This window comes from Manis pentadactyla, chromosome 7, assembly GCF_030020395.1.
Source record: "Manis pentadactyla isolate mManPen7 chromosome 7, mManPen7.hap1, whole genome shotgun sequence".
In the NCBI taxonomy this organism is placed as follows: domain Eukaryota; kingdom Metazoa; phylum Chordata; class Mammalia; order Pholidota; family Manidae; genus Manis; species Manis pentadactyla.
Genome location: NC_080025.1, coordinates 39,891,244 through 39,913,322, shown reverse-complemented (window position 1 = coordinate 39,913,322; position 22,079 = coordinate 39,891,244). Strand labels below are relative to the sequence as shown.

At 47.6% G+C, this 22,079-nt stretch overlaps 1 protein-coding gene across 3 annotated transcripts in view; it reads right to left on the bottom strand.

Annotated features, from left to right (window-relative positions):
* VOPP1 (VOPP1 WW domain binding protein) overlaps positions 1 to 22,079 on the bottom strand; it is a 117,750-nt gene that overhangs the window by 20,934 nt on the left and 74,737 nt on the right. For 2 of the 3 annotated variants that reach the window (XM_036910333.2, XM_057505310.1), the window contains exon 3: positions 3,661 to 3,738. The exons of the other annotated variant lie outside the window; for it this stretch is intronic. In XM_036910333.2, the coding sequence (XP_036766228.1) occupies positions 3,661 to 3,738 (78 nt within the window). The remainder of the gene's footprint in view (positions 1 to 3,660; positions 3,739 to 22,079) is intronic. 3 annotated transcript variants of the gene reach the window in all.

Sequence of the window (22,079 nt, the reverse complement as noted above, 5' to 3'; positions counted from 1 at the left end):
AGGGGGACAGTGACAACGGGTTTATAAGGCTGTCGATTTACAACTCTGGGAAGTGCTAAGGAAGACAAGTGAAGGTGCACACAGAGGAGGGTCTATGTGTGTGTGTGTGCAGTAAAATATACACAACACATAACTGACCGGTTTCACCATTTTTATGTGTACAATTCAGTGCAAAAAGGGGTTTTAACAAGGGCATCTGTCACAGTGAGAAGATCAGAAGGGCTGCTTTACCTTCAAAGCAACATCTGAGTTTAGCTCTGAAGGAGGGGAAGAAAGGTGAAGGGAAGGGGAGGGCGGTCCGGGCGGGCAGAGCAGCACAGGTCCTCCCGCACAGAAGGCTGGGAATGTGAGGCGAGCAGGGCTGCGGGCTGCAGAACGGGGCGGGGCTCACGGGGCGGTCCTGGCGCCAGGGGAGTCCAAGCCGTGCCTGGCCGAGTGAGGCGATCTCAGCAGAGATGCTGAAATCACAAAGAGAACAGCTTCATCTCTTAGCACTAACTTCCTGCAGGTAGACTCAATGATATTACATTCAACACGGGGTCCAACCGTCAATCTCTGAGAGGAAATACAAAGGAAAGAGAGGCACATGGGGTTACCTTCTCAAATGACAGTACTGCTCACTCCCAGGAGACCAGCTCCCTGGGTTGGAAATTGCTGAAGCCATCTGAGATCTTGGTCTCTTCCACAAAGCAAGCCAAAATGTTGGCTACGTTAAGAAATAAAATGTATTTTTTTCCTAGACAAATAAAAGACACTGCACCTCACCCCACGGACTGAAGGCAAGCAAATTAAGTACCAGGCAGGGACAGACTAGGCCTTGTGGCAGGAGACCAAACCCCAGCTGAGGTGTTGATCGTCATTAGATTCGTGCCTTATTGAAGTATTAGTCTGAGAAAAACATTGTAAAAGAAACTGACAAGGGGGGCTGGGGAATGAGCTTACAGGAACAAGGAGACAAAAGGGAGCGGGAGGTCAGCTGTGGGAAGGAGGGAATAATAAGAAAAGCAGTTCTTTGAAATGCTATGAGCTACAGGGCGATTGCTCTCTGGATGTGCGCTCTCATTGCTGAGCAGGTGTGGAGACCTTTCCAGGGATTAAGAGAGGAAGTGTGTGCCTTTTCTAGCATCAAAAGTAATCTGGTTTCTTCAATTCTATTTGTTTTTTCGATCCCTTCCGACCGTCTGAACACCTGGCCAGCAGTTCTCACCTGCACATGCCCATACCAGGTAGCGGTCCTGCCAGGCTACAGCCCAGCTCTTGTGTGTCCAGCAGTGGGGCCCACCCAGTGCTGCCTGCCAGCTGTGCCTAGATGCCACGAGTCTACCTTTCCTAATTCTGATTACTTCATTCAGACCATCATGGTTAAGATCACTCCAGATTGTGGAGCTGGCGGGGTTCTGAAAGCATTCTCCTGCAAAACCTTTGTTTTATGGGAAGCAGACAGAAGTCCTTCAAAGCCAGGTGGGAGCCAGGTGGGAGGGCAGCCCTTCCATCCACATCCACCCCCAGCCTCCCCTCCAGTGATTCTCCCCTGAACCTGCCCATGCACACGTGCCCCTTCACTCTCTCCCCAGGCCCGTTCCTGTCACGTCCCTGCCCTGCCATGTGTTGTATCCTTCGTGAGGACCACCTTCGCTGAAACCTGGTCAGAAGCTTGGCAGCTTTTCCCAACTTTTCTGGCAACAGACCGCCATGATCTGTATGCAGAGCACTGCTTTAAAACTCTCCACAGGTAATTACATGATTAGACATCTGTCTCTTTTAGGACCCTGACCGCCATGAGGGCCTCTCCCTGGTGTCTGGTACAATCAGACACGATATACTGAGAAGGAACGGGCACAGCAGAACCCAGCATCCTTTGACCTTGGCTGGGGCACCGCAGACTCACATACCAAGGTGTATTTGGCTATGACCCTCATTTAGAAACTGGTGTCAGAACCTCAACTAACGACTCCAATCTGGCATCTGGCACACTGACCTTCTAGACCTGCTCTCATTTGATGGCACTCATGGGACAACTCTGTGCTAGGATCCCGCAAACCCATGTGCCATCTCTGTGACAGGCCCTGGCTATGACAAGTGACCGGGCCAACAGCTCGAAGCACCTGGCTGTCAGCTCAGCTACAGCTTCCCGGGAAGGCTAGCAGAAGCTGCTCTGGCTGCCAGGCTCTCACAGTTTTCCTGCACTCTCAGTTTTTTTCTTTATAATCATGTAATACCTGAACTTTGACAAGTTTTCTTGTTTTCATTTTTTAGGAGCATTTCCACAACCTCAACATTCACTGGGTGCTTCAGGCCAACCTGACATTCTTCTGAACCCTCTCAGGATCCCCGCCCCAGGCAGACCCTGCTGTTTCTACCACCAGGCCCATGGAGGAAACACCTAAGTGAAGGCATCATGAAGCCAGGTAAAGCTCCGAAAGGCCACCCCCTCCGGCTCCCCTCCCCGGCTGTGGTACTATCCCCTCCACCTTGAATAAACACAGAGCTGTTCACACTTGGAAAATCTCAGGCAGCAAAAAATTCACCTTCTGTTACAGAGTTTTCAGCATGAGCAACTATGAGGTGGGAAGAAGCCAGCATCCACATGCCACTGTTCAGGAAGCTGCCAGAAGTGGTGACACAGAGACAGGGGATGTCGGGGGAGGCCAGGTGGGGCCTAGTGAAGGTGAGTCTAGTCCCCAAATTGCCAGTGCCCCACCGTGGAGGTGGTCCTGGGGGTATGAACGGAGGCTCAAAGGCATCATGGCACATGGACTGCCCACTTGCTGGAGCCTTCTCTAGTCACTCATGGGGGACAGCTGGCAGGAGGGAAAAACAAAACTTCACAAAACTTCAAGTGGCTGCTGTAACATGCTCAGTAAAGGTCTTACAGTCTTTAGAAGTTAGTAATGCCAGAAGCTTAGAGTTACAATGAACCTTATGTCTTGAAAGCAGCGAAGTCTTAACACTGCGGAGTCTGCCTTGTGGCATGACTCTCAGGGGAGCACAGGAGACAGGGGTCCCTGTTTCAGGCAAATCCTTTCCCACGTGAGCTCTGCCACCCTGACCTGGGAAGCAATCTCTTACTGCAGAGTCGAATCGATCCTCAGACATACCCCAGCGGGTGCTCCCTGGGGCCAGCGATCCACAGGAGACTCCTGTTGTTAATGGGCTTTGCAGTCAAGGCACAGGTTCACAGACTTCAGGCAGCTCTTCCAGCCTCCCTCAGTGGAGCTGGAAGATGGACAAGGATACTGTCTGCCTGTCTTGGAAGTTAGGATCCAGCTGACACAGGCTGAATGGGGAAAATTTCCAGCAGAAGCTATCCCAAGATTTGTAGATTTTCTGATTCTTTAAGATAATCAGCCTCAGCTCCCCTTCAGAAACTTGTGAAGGAGCTGTGAGGGATAAGGCTGTTGTCCAGCCTGCCTTCCAGAAGAACAACTCATCTTCCCCAGCCATATGCCTATGGAAACAGGAACGAGCCTTCTGCGGGCTCTGCGAGCAGAAATGCTCATCCTGAAGCCAATCCACACAAACCTGTTTTCTGCCTTGAGACTCCACTACAGGCCCCGACCTCAAGTGCAGATACTGTAATTGGCTGTGACCCTACTGACAGGGCAGAGGCCCGGGGCTAGGCGGGGAAGGCATCCGAGACCAGCAAGAGTTGTGACCTACCAAAAATACCACAGCCTCTGTATGGAGAGGGCCCGCACACAGCACCTGGAGCCACAGCAGTCCTCATAAGGGCGGCATCTGTAGGAGAGAGGGGCACAGGCTGGTCAGCGTCTGGGCTGGAAGGCAGGGCCAGATGCGTCATGAGGCCCAGGCCCATTTCAGTGACCAGGACAGAACTGCGTTCCACAACACGGCAGAGCCGGCTGTTGTCCATCCGGTGGCCCAAAGGGAAGGACTGATGGACATGATCAGAGCACCATGCTGACTGCATGGCCCTGGGATGAATCACAGTACTGTCTTTCTGGGCACACTGTCATGAAATCAGCCACCTCTGCAACCAGACGGAAGCTCGACAGCAAACCGGTGTCCCATGTGGTAGCTCCTCCTCAGTGTGCAGTCCCCGACGATGGTCAAATGAGGGGAATACTGTGCCCAGTCCAGGGAGGGCGAAAGCAGAGGTTCTGCTGTCAGACAGGCACAGGCCTGGGCGGCATGCTCAGGGGCTGTTCTTCCCCAAGAGCTGCCCCAGAAAGGCCCTCACTGAGGAAAGGACCCAGGGCAGGCTCCAAAGGAGTCCACCTGGCTTCCTCCCCCAACAGCACCTCCCCACCTTTTTAAAAAGACAGGTCACATCCTTGGGTCATGCACTTCGGCATTTACAGAGAAACGTTCACAGACCAACTTGAGTCCATGTGGCAGTGGATGGAGAGATAGGGAGGAAGGTGGACTCTCAGTAATATTAAGTGATCATTTATTGTGATCTAAGTTGCTGCCAACTTTCTTTAAAAAAAAAAAAGTAGCTGGGAGAAAAACTTGATCCAAGATCTTAGACAATGAATTTGTAGATAATTCAATACAAATTGGCTTGTGTTACATAGAAAAATGTGTGGAAGACAGATGCCCAGAAATATGGCTGAGACAGAGCACCAGGAGTTACAGGGGAGCTCTGCAGACCCGAGCTGCTCCTCGGCTGGCTCCAGGGGCTTCTATCTCTTTAAATACTCAACACCCAGCTGCTGCTAAAACCTCTGTCATTTCAGGGCAAACTGAGAGTCTGTCCAACCATCATCACCACCACCACCACCACCACCACCACACACAGCACTCTACACGTGATTCAGACGCATTCACATCCAGTCCTTCTGCTGCCCATTAGCAGGAATTTTTATCTACTGGGTAAAATATGCTATGATATCGATGAGATACTCCCATAAGCTGGTGACATAAGCTGATCTGCTGAACTTGTTTTATCCAACCAACAGCTGGGATAGCACCAAAATGTGTGCTTCCAGATGCTGGTTTTCACAATTCATGCATCCAGCAAAAAGCCACTGAGTGCTACTAGGAACTCGGCTTTGTGCTGGGTCCTGGGGGTGGAGCAACGAAAACCCAGACAGAAGTCCCTGTAGTACAGGAGCTTTCCTTGTACAAGGAGATGAACAGTAAGCAAGAAAAGTATGAACTGTGATCAGGGCAATCAGTTCCACCCTGGTGGAATATACAGCAGGGTCCCGGGGTGGAGAGCATGGGGGAGGGGAGGCAGATAATACAGTTTTAGGGTGTTCAGGTATGACTCATGGAGAAGGTGACATCTGAGCAGAGACCACAGAAATATCCTTGCTGGCACCAGGGCCTCTGCGCTGTTGGCTCCAGGGAGGCTGTGCTGCTGGCCCCTCCAGGCCTGGCTCCACAGGCCCCGTGAGCACGTCACAGGGAAGAATGGTTGAGCACAGAGTGCAAGGGAAAATGAAATGCCCAAGGTGGGGTGGGGGGCAGTGCAGGGACAGAATCTGGGCCAGGGCTGGACCAGCAAGGACCTAGCACTGCCCCAACAGCACCATATAGTATGCTTCAGAGCACTGCCCACAGCCACAGCTTGGTGCTCTCTCCCCAAGGGTCTCAATGATCCTGAGTCACCCATGTATGGGTATGTGTGGAGGGAGCAGGGAGCATTCAAGGGGGATGATGGACTTCTTGCTCTTAGAATAGGTAGAGTTCAGACAACTAATTGTAAACAACAAGAGATGGGACTGCTTCCTATCATGAGTTTGCACAGTCCTTAGCAATTATGTTAGATTCATGATAGATGTGATAATGTGGCAGGCAGAATTTGAAGATGGCCCCAAGATTCTGTCCCCTAGTGTACACAGCCTGCATGATCCCCTCCCCTTGAGTGTGGAGGGTCCTGGATATATGACTGGATGGCCCCCAGGATTATGGAACAGTATGTAAGATCTGTTGTATAAAATTCTACCTTAGTTTTAACCCGTGAATTCCTCTCCTAGGAATTTACCCAAAGAAAACAACTTCTCAGATTCAAAAAGACATATGCACCCCTATGTTTATCTCAGCATTATTTACAATATCCAAGAATTGGAAGCAACCTAAGTGTCCATCAGTAGATGAATGGATAAAGAAGAGGTGGTACATATACACAATAGAATACTATTCAGCCACAAGAAAGAAACAAATCCTACCATTTGCAGCAACATGGATGGAGCCGGAGGATATTATGCTCAGTGAAATAAGCCAGGCAAAGAAGGACAAGTGCCAAATGACTTCCCTCATTTGTGGAGTATAACAACGAAGCTAAACTGAAGGAACAAAAGAGCAGCAGACTCACAGACTCCAAGACGGACTAGAAGTTACCAAAGGGGAGGGCCGATGGGAAGGGAGAGAGAAAGAGATTATGGGGTATCATGATTGGTGCACATAGTGTGTGAGGGGTCACGGGGAAGACAGTATAGCTCAGAGAAGACAAATAGGTACTCTGTGGCATCTTACTACACTGATGGACAGTGACTGGATTGGGGTACGGGGGGGACTCGATAATAAGGGTGAATGTAATAACCATGTTGTTTTTCTTGTGAAACCTTCATAACAGTGTATATCAATGATACCTTAATAAAAGGAAAAAAAAGGAGTTATTAACTATACAGTTTCATACCTACAAAAATTTGCCTCACTAATAGTTGGGCTATATTGGAGGAGAATAAAGAGCAAGTACAAGAGAGGAGATTCCACTTATAAACTATTACTGAGGCCAAGCACATGGTCCCTGCCTTTACAGAATTAACAAATATTAACAAAGCAAACAGTGCAGGTCTAGGGAAGTACAAAGATGGGCATGTGGGGAAAAAAGAGAAAAACAACTCTGCCTTAGCAACTGGGGCTCCCCTGCTGGCTTTAGCTGCTGTGCCGTAAGCGGGCCATGCAGCTAGGACTGAGGGTGGTCTCTAGAAACTGGGTATAACTCCCAGCCAGTCAGCAAGGGAACTGGGACCTCAGTCCTACAACTGCAAGGAGCTGCATTCTGGCAACAACTGGAATGAACGTGCAGGAGGATCTCATGCAGGGGATACAACCCAGCCAACCCTTTGATTTCAGTCTGTGAGACCCAGAGCAAAGGACCCATAGATGCTATGCCCAGACTTGTGATCTGTAAGGATTTTAAGAGTAAACAAATGTAGTGTCAATCTGCTAAGTTTGTAGTAATTTACTATGCAGCAACAGAATATGAATACAAATAAGAACAAAGGTTACAGGTTATGGACATGTCTTACATTCTAGATAGCAGGTCAAGTGCTTCACAACTTTCTCGTTTAACACTCAAAGAAAGCATCCATATTCAAGGTAAATACTGTTAGCTCCACATACGAAATAAGTTCAGAAAATAAGGCATAATGGATGTTGTGTGTCCTCATCCCAGGGCACTGTCTGCTAAAGCCAAAAATGGACTTGGCCAGTATTTCAGCAAAGCATTTTGTGGAGACACTGTCTCTTTGGCAGTACTGAGTCTTTCATTACCACAGTGCCACCTTCTCTGTCCCCACTTGATTTTCCTATTCTTCACTGGCTCTGCTTCGACAACTGCTGTGAGCCAGGCAATGGTGTGTTGTGACAATACTCATTAACAGTGATCATATAAGGCTCCATCACCATTTAGCTCATGCAAATGGACCAACTGGAAAAAAGAGAATCTGGACATTGGAGGGATGTCTAAGAAAGTGGAAGAGGTAGAGCAGGTGTGGGAGGAAGGTGAAGCTAATGCAGCAGGAGTAGGCCAGAGCGCGCGCCAAGCCCTGAGCTGTGGGAGGAAGGGGTGGACACTGGGCAAGGCCATGGGACAGAGATAATGTGAAAAAGCACAGAATCCTTGGTTGAATGGCAGGAGGGCCCTGGGATAGAGCCCACAGACAGAAACTCAGCAGTCACTGTTTAATAATGCCAGAAGGTGTTCTCAGTTTAACTTGGAACTGCGCATCGACCATGGTGACTCCCAAACAGGCCCACACCATTCCATGTCAAGAACTGTCTAAATCAGTAAATAACTTAATCATGAAAGACGGGAAAAAATACATTTGCATTAGGTAAAAGTATGGGATCTGGAAATTATTAATGCTCCTATAATATTATACAACAAAACAGTGTTTTTCCAACTATTGCGACCCACTAACAAATTATGAAATGACATTATTGGGTTGTGACATGCATTTTATAAAGGTAAAGACTGATTTAAAATAATCACAGGACATCACATACAAGCATTGTTTTGTGAAGCCGACCCTGGTCCCACATACAGCCACAAGGTACGTGCGGACTAGCAAAAGAAAGCATGTTTCTTCAAAGCTAATATTGTGGAAACCCCAAGTCAAAAGTGGACTGCCTCAAGACCCCATTGTGCCTAGATCAGCTTCTTGCATCTTCTTGGGAGGTTCTGGGCAGCCTCAGGGGAGATGACTTCCTGCCATCAATGGTATGGGGCTGAGGTCTCCAGGTTCCCATGACTTCTGGGTGACAGCAGTCAAATGGCTACTGTATTTCTGCTCCTAATTCTAGTAAAAAGTGTCCTGTAGTGATCAAATCCTAGAAGGTACAGCCCTTACAAAGACCGTCTCAAGTGGGAATGCCCCTTGTTGACCTGCCTACTTATGATCAGCCTCTGAAGGCAGGAGGTGGCTTCAGCAGTGGAGAGCAGAAAGACAATGTACAGCTTAGGAGGGGTGAGACGATCTTCTGAGCTCAGAACCACTTCCATCCATTGCTCTACCACTTTTGCCCCCACAAGGCTTCCTGTGTCTCCCCAACTATTGCTAGAGCTGCCTCAGCTCTGGGCACTGTCAGGGGTACGTGGGGTCTACCCAGCTGTGGCCACCACCCAACTCTCAGTATAAAAATTCAGTGAATGGATCAGCTTTCAAGATCTGAATTTGCTAAGACACTTCCCTTTCAAGGTTCTAAAGAAGTATCGCTGCTTTGAAACCTAAAACCCCTGCAGCATCCTGGTTCCCATGTCAGAGGAAGTACCCAGGGAAGAATCTCTACAGGCTTCTATATGTATGCAGAGCCTCTTCTCTCCAATTCTACACACACACACACATCTAAGCACACACACACATATACACCCCTCAGCCTGAGAACAAAGATTAGACGCGGAATGATTTCAAGTTCCTAATTCCACTCTCGGCATACTTGTGGCTATCTGCGGTCCTGGCCGGCTCCCGATGCAGACACTGGGGAAAGCTAGCCACCTGAGCATCAGGTAAGCTCCCACGGGGCGGCACTGACCCCTTTCTCATTGCTGCTTTCTTCCAATGAACCTGCTGGTAAATGGGGGCCCTAAACACACACCTGTTGACATTTCTAAAGAGCTGCAATTATAAAAAGAATGTTAAGTGTAACACTGAGCTTAATTAAAAGCAGTAAACATTAGCAGGCAGCTAGCATACTAAATAAGCTGTCATCCAACACCTCAGGTCTGTGCTCCTGTGCTTAAGCCCTGAAATGGCACCAGTGTTTAAATGACAGCTAAAGCTAAGCCAGTTGTTCACTGAGCTGGGTGCAGAACAAATCAGGACAGAGACAACAGCATGGAAATTTCCTTGTCATTCCACTCGGTGTGCCATATTTTCAGACTTGCAATAGAAAGGAACAAACATCACCTCGAACTAAAGCCACTCTCAACATATCTAATTAAACATCTAGGACTCTGAGGCATACACAACTGCTTCAAGAGATGAAAAGAGCACGAACATCTCCAGAAACAGACCCCAGGAATTGCTTCCTATTAGCCAAGTACTTTTCATTGTATCTCAGAATCCAAATATAAATTTATGATAAGGTCATAGAAGGGAACAGTCCACTCTGAGCAGGTGTTAAATTGTAATTAAGCATATCACCAAGATAAAATCAGAGCGTCTAGACTCCCTCTCCCAGTAATGATAGGGGAAGTGGTCCTGAGGATGCATAATGTAAAAAGGAGCATATATCCACCCTTGTACCTGCCACAGGTTAGAAATGCGCCCGTACTTAAATGCCAATGTGACAGGAGGGCCCTCGGGGAGTTTAAGTAGGTCTAGGAAATAAGCACAGGTTGTGCCAAACACTGTCCAGCAAGGGGGTCTGGCCACTGAATTCATTTATTCCTTGCCTCTGAGTCACAGCGATCTCAAGAGTAAAAAAATCTACTATACTAGGTCAAGGAATGTTCAATTAATGAAGTCAAAAAATCTTTCTATTAAAGAAAAATGTCCAAATGTCGGTACGTAACTTTTTCATATGGTGTAAATGGTCATTTATATTTAAACTGATTTGTGGAAAATCACCTCCCCATCTGGTGGAGCAACTAAAGTATGCATAAGATACTCGAGGTGGAGGTCTAGAGATGAAGCTCTTGGGGGTTGTAAATATTTGAATGTAAAATAAAGAACAGGGAATGGCTAACAAAAGAAAACTTCAGAGTTCTAAGTAAAGTTCTGTCAATACGATTTCATGCAAAAGGCCAATCCTTTCCTTCACCTGCTGGAATAAGTAAGTCTCAGCAGATCATTCTCTTCCTTCTAAGTATCTGCCACCACAACATTTTTCTTCCTGTCCAACCCAAGGTTGGTCTGGTCCCTCAGTCATATACTATATGTATTTTGCTATCTGGACCCGCTTTTTACACAACATTTATTTTCACGTGTGTTTTCCTACAGAGTGAAGCCCATAGCAGATGCATGGAAGGCTTCTTGAGTTAGAATCAGGAAGCACATTTAAGGTTATCAGAGACCTTCAGTTAACCTGCAAGAACATGGACTCCTTGGAAAAACTAAACATAGCCCTGCAAGGCTTGGAGAAAACTCTACAGGAAAGTGAAGTTGTGGGAGTGATGGTGCAGAGGTCAGCTCGATCCTTAGCCCACCTAATGGAGCTCTGCACTTTACTTGTATCAAGGAATCCGACTAAATTCCCCTGTCAAATGCCCCACGCAGAAGCTGTCCATTCCCTGCTGCAAGATCTCCTGAGGCACATGCCTTCTATGACCATGAGGCACTCTTCCTTGTGCAAAATCCAAGCCTGGCCACCTGGTCCCATTCCTGTCTCTCACGGCCACTCCACAGGAAGCCAGCCCTTTCAGCATCTGACGGGGTTCTCATGACTCCCCACGTCTTCTCTTCTCCAGGAAAGTATGCCCCGTTTAGGTGCAGACGTGGTTTCCCATCATCAGGGAGAATGCCCTTCATTCTCATTTCTGCCTCTGAAGCTTCAGACAGAATTAACATTCTAGCAACCAGAGCATCACTGAATCGCAGTGAACTTTCTGCCCGACTCTCCTCAGTAGTTCTGTCTTCCCACCCTGTGCTTGTACAGTAGGGTGTGGGGACCCAAATACAGGGTGTTACAGCTATCCGCAGTAAAGCTCAGACAAATAGAATCTGGTCCATGACTTCAGCGTCAGGAGCTTTTGGAGCCTCATGCTGTCACTCAAGGCATTCACTACTCCTTCCAGTTTTTTGTCATTGAAATGAATAATCTGAGTCAACTTCTGTGAGGACCCAGAAATCCTGAATACCACCATGCCAGCTCTGTTCTGCGTCTCTGCAATGACCCCACAGCAGATGACCCAGCACAGCAGTGTCCACTAACTCCACCATATGGTCAGGGGGGAGGAAAAGGATCAGCCCTGAACAAGATGAAGAATCTTTCCACATCCTGATGCTGTAATCCAGAGGCTAGAATCTTCCCCAAGTCCAATAGGCTCCCTAGAGCAGGAAAATCTAAGTAAGAGAAAGAGAGAAGGTCCCCCCCACAAGGTGAGTCCTGGACTAGCTTCATGGAATGTGGAGGGAAAAGGTGGCCAGGGGAATAGACTGCAGGGAGGAGCAGGCAGAAGCAGGGAGTGGGGAGCACCCAGGCACTGGGTCACACACCCCCAGATGTCTTTTAATCAGCTGTCCTAGATGCTCATCAGTCACATCAGCTCCCTGCCCGGATAAAATGTAAGTGGAAGTGAGTTCTATGGTATTTGAATTATATATTAATTTCAAAAGAGAAAGAAAGGAAGGGGGATGGGAAGAAGGAAGAAATGGAGGTGGATCCAAGACATCCTCTCCCTACCATTTATGAATTGACTGTTATGGCATGCCTTGCACGGTTTCCCTCCAATCGGTGATGAAATACTGGTGACAGAGCCAATGGTCAATCCCACTGGGGACCATCCTTCCATCTTAGTATTTGATTGATGCTAATTTTACAGGTACCGTAATTACACCAGTTACAAATCCACCTACTGCCTATTTATTTAGACCTGAATTCCCTGTCACAGCTGAGATACCGAGCGAGGTGCTCTGAGTACCTCCACGCAGCTCAGGCACACTGTCACATCACAGATCTCCCAGCCTCATGGTTCCACTGAAAACTGAGCCCAACCTGTACAGGACGTTGGAGGGCAAACCCGAATTAGTTCCAAATGACTATGAAGTACCCCTTGAATAATCTCCTCTAGATGCTTCTCCTTGAAGCCCTCACAGAGGTTCCCACCCATCTGGCGAGTGCCCTGGGGGGTGAGTCTGCTTTTCATCGTTTGCACATGTCCTTTTAAAATCTCAGCTTGGTGGGCTCCTTGCTTCCCAAGCACCTTGACCAGGATATTTCCACTTCTTCCCTCCTAAACAAGGTCATCTGTGCTCTTCATGATGTCTCAGGCCCCCACTTATTCCCTGAAGCACCCCTTTCAGAAGCACATCAGTAAGGCACAGTCATCCCTTTCCCAACTGAGTCATCCTGAAATCTATTACTCACCCCCAATTCTACCTTCTTTTAACAAGTTTCTCACTTTATTGTTCAATGCAGTCATTTATTTTCAGCCTTACTATGGTATAACATGGGAGGTGGTATCTCCAGCCCTGCCTCTAGGACTCCACCCCACCACGGGAAAGCTCTCATCTGAATGAGGCAGCAGTCACCCTCCCCTTGCCCACAGAAAGGAGGAGGTCTGGCAGGAACCCTGGCAGCTTCAGGTGGCCACACGCTGTCATGAACACTCTAGAAAGCAGTGGTTCCCAACACTGGCTCATAGAATTACTGGGCAGCTTAAAAAAAAACACCTATTCCTGTTGGTTGAGAAGCACTTCTCAGGTGAGTCTAGTGCACAGCCAGGTCAGGGAATGGAGAGAGGCACGTTGTTTTGGCTTTTCTAATCAGTTTTTTGAAAAACAGCTTTATTGAGGTATTGCTATGCAAAGAGCTGCACACATTAAATATCTATAATTTGATGAGTTCAGACATATGCAAACACCTGTAACACCATCAGGGTAATAGACATATTCTGATCAGTTTCAATATTGAATCTCTGTGAGAAAAAAGATTTTTTAAAAAAGAACTTTCAGCTCTTCAAACACAGGTTTTAGACCTTTTATCTGTCCACCTGGTAAGGCAGAAACTTCACAGACACAAAGATAAGTTGAAGGTTTGCTGTTTCTTTCAACGTCCCTTGACGCTTCCTATGTCTGAATCTTTTCCTTCCTGGCTTGACTTGGTTTCCCTGATGGGCGGGGATGAGCCTCCCTCTGGAGACTCGTAGTCAAATTCTGGTCTTTTAACTGTGACGTGGTCAGCATGCCCAACAGCAAAGCCCAGCGTCTCTGGGCTCTAAAGAGGAACCATGGTGGCTCTGGTGAGACCTGACCTTGAGACTTTAAGGATAGAAGGACAGTTGCCCTGTGAGCCACTCCTCCAGAGACACATCTTTTATTAGAAAACATCTTAAACTTGAATAAGCCCAAACTGGTTGTACTTGGGACAGCATGTGGGACTTACCTAGGAAAGCTACGCTTTTATTTCTACCATGGGATAAGTGCTTATTATAAGCCCTAAAACTGACAGGCCACATGGGTTAGAAAGTACTCATTTCTTTGCCATTTTAGCCCCCTTGAATAGCTGCTGCCTCAGAGCAGCCGCACCCGGGGTCAAGGAGATGAGGTGAGGGGGACCAAGAGGCCCTTGAGCTACTGCCGACCACGGCTGACATTAAGGTTTTGGAACTGAATCCTTGGCCTTCTGGGGCACAGGTTTCTCTTCTTTTCTCCTTTGAGTAAATTGTTGGTCATTTAAAATCAGTTCTATTCAACTCTATCCTGGAAAACAAGGGCTTATATTTCTAATTTTGAGTTGAATAACTCCCAGATTGAAAAACAAATTTCTGGCCAGTGAAGTAATATGGAAAATGAAAAATAAACATCCTCTTATGATCTTACAGAATTTAAATCTGATAATAAATTGCATCTCATTGAAATAATACAAGCATGGCCAATACAAGTGGAATGATAATGAATCTGGCAATGAGATCTGGACAGCAGAATCTGGTTAACTGTTACCCACATGCTCAGAACTTCTAAATCTGCATTCTGTCTCTGACTCCCTCTTGGGCTACGGAAGAAGCCCCCCCACTGCTTTCAATTCCTGGGTGCTCAGCAAGGACTTCAGACTCAAGATGTGCACAGCTGCCACTCTCCACGTCCTCTTCACCAAGAGCCTCCTGGAACCTGCTCTTTTCATGGCCTCTCACTGTCTGCCCAGCCAGGACCTCTGAATTATTAACTCTCTTTATCCATGCATTACATCATTCCGTGCATTATATCCACGCATCTCACTAGAGCACCCATCTCCTCCCCTCCAGTCCCCACCTCCCAGCCCAGCACTGTCCTCACAGCCTGCTGAGGGACCACACTCATACTATTGTCTCACTTTGTGCACAAGTGAGGATCATCTCCTCAGAAGGCTATTCAAGACCCTCTCAAAGAGCCTCGCTCTCCTTTATCTCCTCTCCTGCTACCTGTCAGGAACCCTGAACTCTAGCCTTGCGGCTCCCTGAATACACAGCATACTTCCCACACTTCCATATGGTCTCACCACAGACTCTGCTCCTCGCTTTTCAGAGATCAGCTCTGTGAAGTCTTTCCCGACATCATCCTCTCTTCCTCCTCTGCAAATCATGAGCCTCCCTTCTCTGGATCTCCATTTATATAGCTCTCACCACGTATGATAACGTTGTTCACTGTTAACAGCATCTAACCTCCACGCCAAACCCTGAGCTTAAGAGCAGTCCTGTCTCGCCCTCTCTGCGCTGCCCAGGTGCCCACTACAGTTCTTGACACAAAATAAGCGCGTTGCCTGAAGCAGAAGTGACGTGCAGCATCAAGGAGACTCCCTACAAAGGCGCGATACCTTAACTAACACAAACTCAGAGCCCAACGGTCACTTTAATTACAATGTTACACCCAGTGCTGGTGAGGATGGTCACACAATGATGGCCAACCATGACAACCTTTGACGACTAATGGCAGCATTGATTAAAATGCAAATTAATTATAACCTTTGTTTCAGCAATTCTATTTCTGCAAATTCATCCCATGACAAAAAGTTCTAGTACATAAAGGCATAGTATGTAGCCAGATGTTTACTGAGTCCTAGGTGCCACAATCCTTTTTCCAAACTCCTGGGACCAGATGTGTGGACAACTTAAAACAGTTTGGATTCATGAATGACAGGAAATATAATACCATGCAGTACATAATACTACCAGCAGGGTCTGCACCGAAACATGCAAACATCCGCTAAAGTCATCAAACAAGGAGGCCATCAGGCTGATGTGGCTCTGAGGCCTTCCCAGCCTGCATAAGCAAACCAAAACCTAAGCCAGAGCTCCTGTAAATGCCCCAAGGTTAAGAAGAACCACCTATCGCACACAGCCAGGAGGCTCTTCCAAACCATGCAGCCACTTAAACTACATCCAAGCCAGTCATCCTCACCATGCCTCTGAGGAATCCTTGGCTCTGTGCCTCTACAAAACCCCGGCTCCTGTCAGGAGTGCCCCCAACTATTCCTGGCAGGGTGCTTCCCCGTTTGAATTGATGTTTGCTCAAATAAATTCATAAAAATATTAAGATGCTTCAGTTGATTTTTTAATACATCATGCAAATCGGATTTTAAAAGAATATAAATAGCACCACATCCAAATCCATTCTCCCTACTAAGTGGATGATTTAAACTAAAAGCAAGTGTTCATGAATACTGTTTTGAATTTCACAGTAAATTCTAGATAACGAACTGTGGACCTTCACTAGTAAAAACAAAGCAAATCTAAAACTAACCTGGCACTTCCTGAATGTACTTATAAGAGAATGTGTAAATGAATTACGGTGCCTCATCAGGGAATACTCTGTCACTATGAAAAACAATGAGGTTGTATTATTTACTGATTTAGAAGAATATTTACAATATACAGTCAATGAAAAAATCAAGTTATAGGATATATACAGAAACAGACTTTTAGGGCTTGTCTTAGTCCGTCTGAACTGCTATATCAAAATACCACTGACTGGGTGGCTTATAAACAAACAACACAAATTTATTTCTCACAGTTGTGGACACCGGGAAGTCTAAGATCACGACCATGGCCATCTCCTCATGAGGGCCCCTGTCTGGTTCACAGCCGGCACCTTCTTGCTGTGTTCTCACGGGGCAGAAGGTCCAAGGGGCTCTCCCTCAGCCCTTAAGGCCTAGCCTCCTTCCAAAGCTTACTTCCTAATACCATCACCTTTGGGAGTTATGATTCAGTGAACGGATTTTGGGAGGAAACAAACATTTAGACCATAGCAAGAGTCTAGAGATAATAAGCATTTCTTATGGTTCTGAGCACAGGAAAATGCCTCCAACTTATACCAGGAATCCTCATGATTCCTGCATAACATGAATCAAGGGAGAAGACAACTTCTTTAAGACATCTGTTCCTAGACCAGACATCTCCCCAGCCCCAGGCTGCTAACCAAAGGCTGGGCTCAGGAGCCTCACCACGGCAGAACAACAAGGGTTATAGGAAAAGGGGCACGTGGAGGAACACACAGTGAAGGGAGCAGCCCTGCCCCTGCACCCATCTGCACACCCCTCAAACTGCTGGTGCTGCTGGGAGGAGAGCGGGGAGCTTGAGGTCTGGCTGACTTGGCACCAAGGGAGCTCCTCAGGAGGGCGGTGCAGGGGTGACCTTGCGTCTCAGTGCCCCGGGACTCATCTCAGCATCTCCAACTCTCGCAGGCAGGGAGGGAGGCTGGGCACTGGCTCTGCAAAACCTGCGAATGCTTTACCCACTTGCACCACGAATTATCCACAGTATAGCAACGAACCCGGAGGGACACAATAAACCGGAGTAATGCGAGTACTTCAAAACAACTTCAACACTCTACTGGAAGACTTGGGAAAAAGGCCTGGCCAAGATCAACAGTCAGAGAGCAGCCCTGGGAGGGCCGGGCGCACGGTGCTGCCGGGGAAGCCAAGGACCGGGAGCTCTGGGAGCAGAGACCCTGCCTCCCGACCTTCACTGCCCATGGCCCCTCATGCTCCCTCCCGCCCCCTCCAGCAGTGGTGTGGAAGTAACAAGTGCTCCATGAGTGTTAGAGGAATTAACACATGGCCCTGATGGGTGTGCTCACAGACTGTTCCATGGAGCCTATCTTCCTTTTAGATTTGACCAAACAGCTTTCCATTCGTCTGTACCCTTACGTTCCCTCCTTTGAGCTGGTTGGGCATGGAGTCCCTCGAGTCTCACAGGATTTGACTTCAGAGACATTTTCTATGGACAAAATGTCTTTCTCTCCTTCAATGGAACTCAGATCAGAAACAAAAATTAAAATAACTGAGCAACCTCAACACCCAGAATTCATATGTCCTGCTCCTCTATTCCACTATGCGGCAGCTAGAGATGTGGCCCAGTTATGCAAAAGTCCTTCGAAGGAGCTGCAAGCTCAGGGGAATGGCTTAACACCTCCTGCTGTCAGTTATTTCATTTGCAAAACCTGGTAGGGATGGCCTTACAGTTTTATTAGTATCTAAGAGGGTTGAGTATCAAGGACCACTTCTGAGGCCAAACCTTTCTCTCCTGCCAGCTCTCCAGAAGGCCACTGGGTTATCTCACTTTTAAATCACTGGTACCTAGTTAAGACCCAGCATACTTCTAACTTATCCTCAATTTTCTGGAAGGAACTACCAGATTCATTTCTGTTCATAAAGAATAGGACAGGTGCACATCTAAATCACCAGCTCTCTCTGCCTTGTTTAAAGCACATGACAAGTGTCACGGCCTGGATAAACAAGTGTCACACACATGACTGCCACAGAGCTCCAGTCCCACACCTGATATGGTGTCATAGGAACTTCAAATCTAGGACCCCAGGTGGTCACAGGTTCCTAGATCTATCCACTGCCTGACTGTGTTGCTAACATTTTTTTCTTACTGTTATGTCAATCCAACGACTCATGGCTTTGAAAGGACATTCAGCAGCTGCTTTGTACTTAATGAGCTCATCCATCTCACAGCCATAGGCTTGTCTCTGCTGTAACACACAAGCCTGCTTGGTCATTCCTCTTCTGTTCTCTGTGCTCTAAGTTATTCCATGCAGCCAGCTGGAGGATGTCACGGAATAAGCAGGGTAAGACCTTGGAGACTGTATAGCTCAGGAAACGGGGGCCTAGAAAGGGACTTGACTTCTCATCCCTAAAACACATTCCATCACCAAGGATGATGGGGAGTCACTCTTTCCTTCTCCACCCCTTCTCTAGGCCACCATTTGTTTCTGTTACTAAACGTGTACCAAATGCCTTCTCTGTGCCGGACAGTGCTGGCCCAGAACCTGGAGAAGTCAAGACAGAGCTCATGCCCTCAATGAACTCCTCGTCTGGGGGGACAACACATGCTCTATTCCAGCAGCAGTGAGTCTGCTGATGGCGCACAGCACCAAAGCACCAGGGGCCACATGCCCATCAGCTGACACAGGGAAGGATGAGAGAGGGGCCACCATCCAAGTCCCCCTGAAGGAGAGCATCCATGTACATGCTTAGCACCTGTGCCCTACACACTACACATGAAACCTGCCAGCTGTTTTCCCTTTTAGTCTTGGCATTATAATTAATGACCTCACCACTCCCCTGCCTCAATGGACAGCCCTCTCTCAAGTACAGGCTGGGAAAACTCAGGGACTTGGCTCTTTCTTGGTCAGAGGGACCATGGAAATGTGGGTAGATCTTGGACACCATTGGAGGTTGAGCCAGGGTTGTGAAGTCCTTCCAGCCCTCCATGTGAGGTTCCTCTACCACTGTCAACTTCTGAGAAGGCCCCAAGGCCCCAGGTGCCCACACTTAGAAACTCATGTGTGCCCAACACAGACCCAGCACCAGATCACCTTTCACCTGCTTCTGCCTCTCAAGCTGTCTCCCACCTCTGCTCTGTGGACACATGTCCTTCCACATGTGCAGCCTCAGGCTGCAAATCTCAGCAGACAGGGTGATGTTTCTTACAGACAGTAGAGACAGGCTGGCTGCTCCCAGCCAGCGAGGCCCCCACTGCCCACAAAGGAGCTGGTTATGGCTACGGTGGTACCCACTGCAAGGGAACCCCTCCACCTACAGACACTGAAGATGAGCCGGGAAGGACCCCTCTCACAGTCACCAGGAGCATGTCCAAGAGTGAGACATCTGTCTAGTCCTCCTGCCCCCTAGGGGTAGCAGTTCCATCTGGTCATCACTGGACTGACCCACTGACCCCCTCCACACCATAATGCAACTTCAGATATTACCAAATCATGGATATGATGAACATGCACACCCACCCTCAAAGCAGCCGAGTGTGTCCACTTTATAAAGGGAGAACTGAGACCTGAGGTCAACTCACCTGTGACGTCACTCAGCTGTGAGAGCAGGTAGGCCAGAACCACCCCCCTTGCACTGCACGGCCACCCTTCAGCATGGGCAGGAAACTGGCGCACCACCCCAGGTGGGACAGGAACTCCAGCCCCTTGACAGGGGACAAAGAACTCAGCATGCCCTGCAGCCTCCTGGGCATCAGAGCTCCAGGATGGGACACTGCACTGAGACTCTTCTCCGGCAGATGCCACCTTTGACTGCAGCACTTTCTGGACTCGAAACAAGTGAGGAAAGAGTGCTCCTTTAGATCTGTGCAGCCCTGTGCCAGCCACAGCCTCTGGCAGCCCACTCCTCACCATCTCATCTTGTGCCTCCCACAGCTCGTATCATGCTGAGCTGTGCAGACAAAGGGGCTGAATGAGCAAGTCCTTGACAGAACAACTCAAGTGGAGAATGAAAGCAAAGGAACTGATTTGGTGATGCCACCCTACCTATCCTAATAGAGGCGATAACTGTCTCCTAAGCCTTGAACCAAAGTCCAAAGAAGGCACGTTTTAATTAAAAGCATTTGAAAAAGCAGCCCGTAGACAGGAAAGAAAGGCACTGCCCTGGAGAGCAAGGGAGAAGAAAAAATAACATGAGAGAGACTTGAAACACATATTGCTTCTCTGTTCAGGCTCCAAAGGGACTTTTTCTTCAAAAATAAAGAGAATACTTTGTTTGCACATATACATGTGCATGCTTGTAACTCAACACTGATAAAAATAACAAATGAAAGAAATTTAAGAACCATGACAAAGGGAAAGAGCAGAAAGAGAGTGAATTCAGCATAAAGAAACCAAAACAGGTGAGAGTAAGTCTGCACATCTATGTAGGTACAGTGGAAACCTAATTATCTTTAAAAAAAATTGGCCTCTATAGCTTGATAGCTATAATGCAGAATGAAATTCAGGAACATGCAGAGAGGCAAGAGAAGTAGGGGTGCCATATGGGATTTTGGTGAGACAAATGAATTAGATTTCAAATACAGGAGCAAAATCTCTAAAATAAGTGTGCAGCCCAGATGTTCTCTCTCCAGTGTCTTCCCTGCATCCCATGGAATTATAAACACAAAAGGGAGGTGTTGTTTTGAATATATTTTCTGCAGAGGTAACAAACCCTATAACAGAATAAAAGGATACCATCTTGAGTCAACACATATTTAAAGAATTACCTATTTGGGAGAATCTCAAATAGAGCACTTTACACGGAAATGAAAAGTAGAATATACTCAGCATTTGTTTTTTACATGAGATTGGTTCTCAATCATGGGTTTCTTAATTTAATGTTAAAGGTACTTAAAAAATAACTGATCAATCACACATGATTACACTACAACTCCCTGGGGTACAGGCACATCCTATGCCACCGCATCCCAGCAACTGACACATGGCAGACACTCAACAGGTGTCCATGGATTCAATGAATGGAGAGTGGCCACCTCAGCCCCTCGAGTGGAGCCTTGCACACCAAACGTGTGTCACAAGGGGGGCTGGCACAGTGTGGAGACCACAGGGCACTAGCCTGGATATTAGATAATGACACCTAGGCCCCCAGCATTGGTGAGCTTGGGCTGGGCATGAATCTCCTTTATCTGCACCACGTCCATGCCGACTCCACAGAAACCATGTCTTCCACAGGCCCAAGCACTTCTAGGCAGGGTTGTGATCTTTCTATGGCTACCACCCGGCCTGCAGAAAACCTACCCTTTAGCAACATAAGCTTGCATGGAGTAGAATATATCTAAGCCATTTCTTACTCCCCTTGTATAAAAAGTCTTCACTACCTCAACTTGACGGAAAGCAGGGAGAAGAGCTGCCTAGTGTGAGGAGTGGAAAAAGCAGCACCCTCCTGGGTACCAGGCTAACCCATGGGTACGTCAGGATACTGACTCCGTCATGGGTGCCAGAAGGCAGCAAGCCCAGTTTCTGAAGAACCAATCTCACATGGATACACAGCAGGCTGCAAGCTACCATGGGTGTGTGTATACCTGTACGTGATTTCAGTGCTGACAATGCGCGGGCCCCAAGCTCCACACGCAGAAGGTCAACACTGTGTGCACATCTCGTGAAGAAGCTAACTGAGGTCAAAGGGCAGGGACATAACAGAGCATAGTGATGGCAATGTTTACAACTAAATGAAGGTAGTGACTTCTCAAGGCTGTGAATATACCATATGCCCCTGCACGATTCACCTTAAATCAGTTAATTTTGTTATGTGAATTTCACCTCAATTAAAAGTAATAGAGCAAATATCTGAATGCTGATCTTCTGGACTCTGGAACACTATGATTAGGAAAAGGAGCTAGAAATGAGAAATAAAAACAGGGAGAAGTAAGCAGGGAGAAAGTAAACTGTGCGAACACGAAGCAGTGGATTCAGATGAGGGCAGTGGGAACAGAGAAAAACAGAAACATCAGAGTAGAG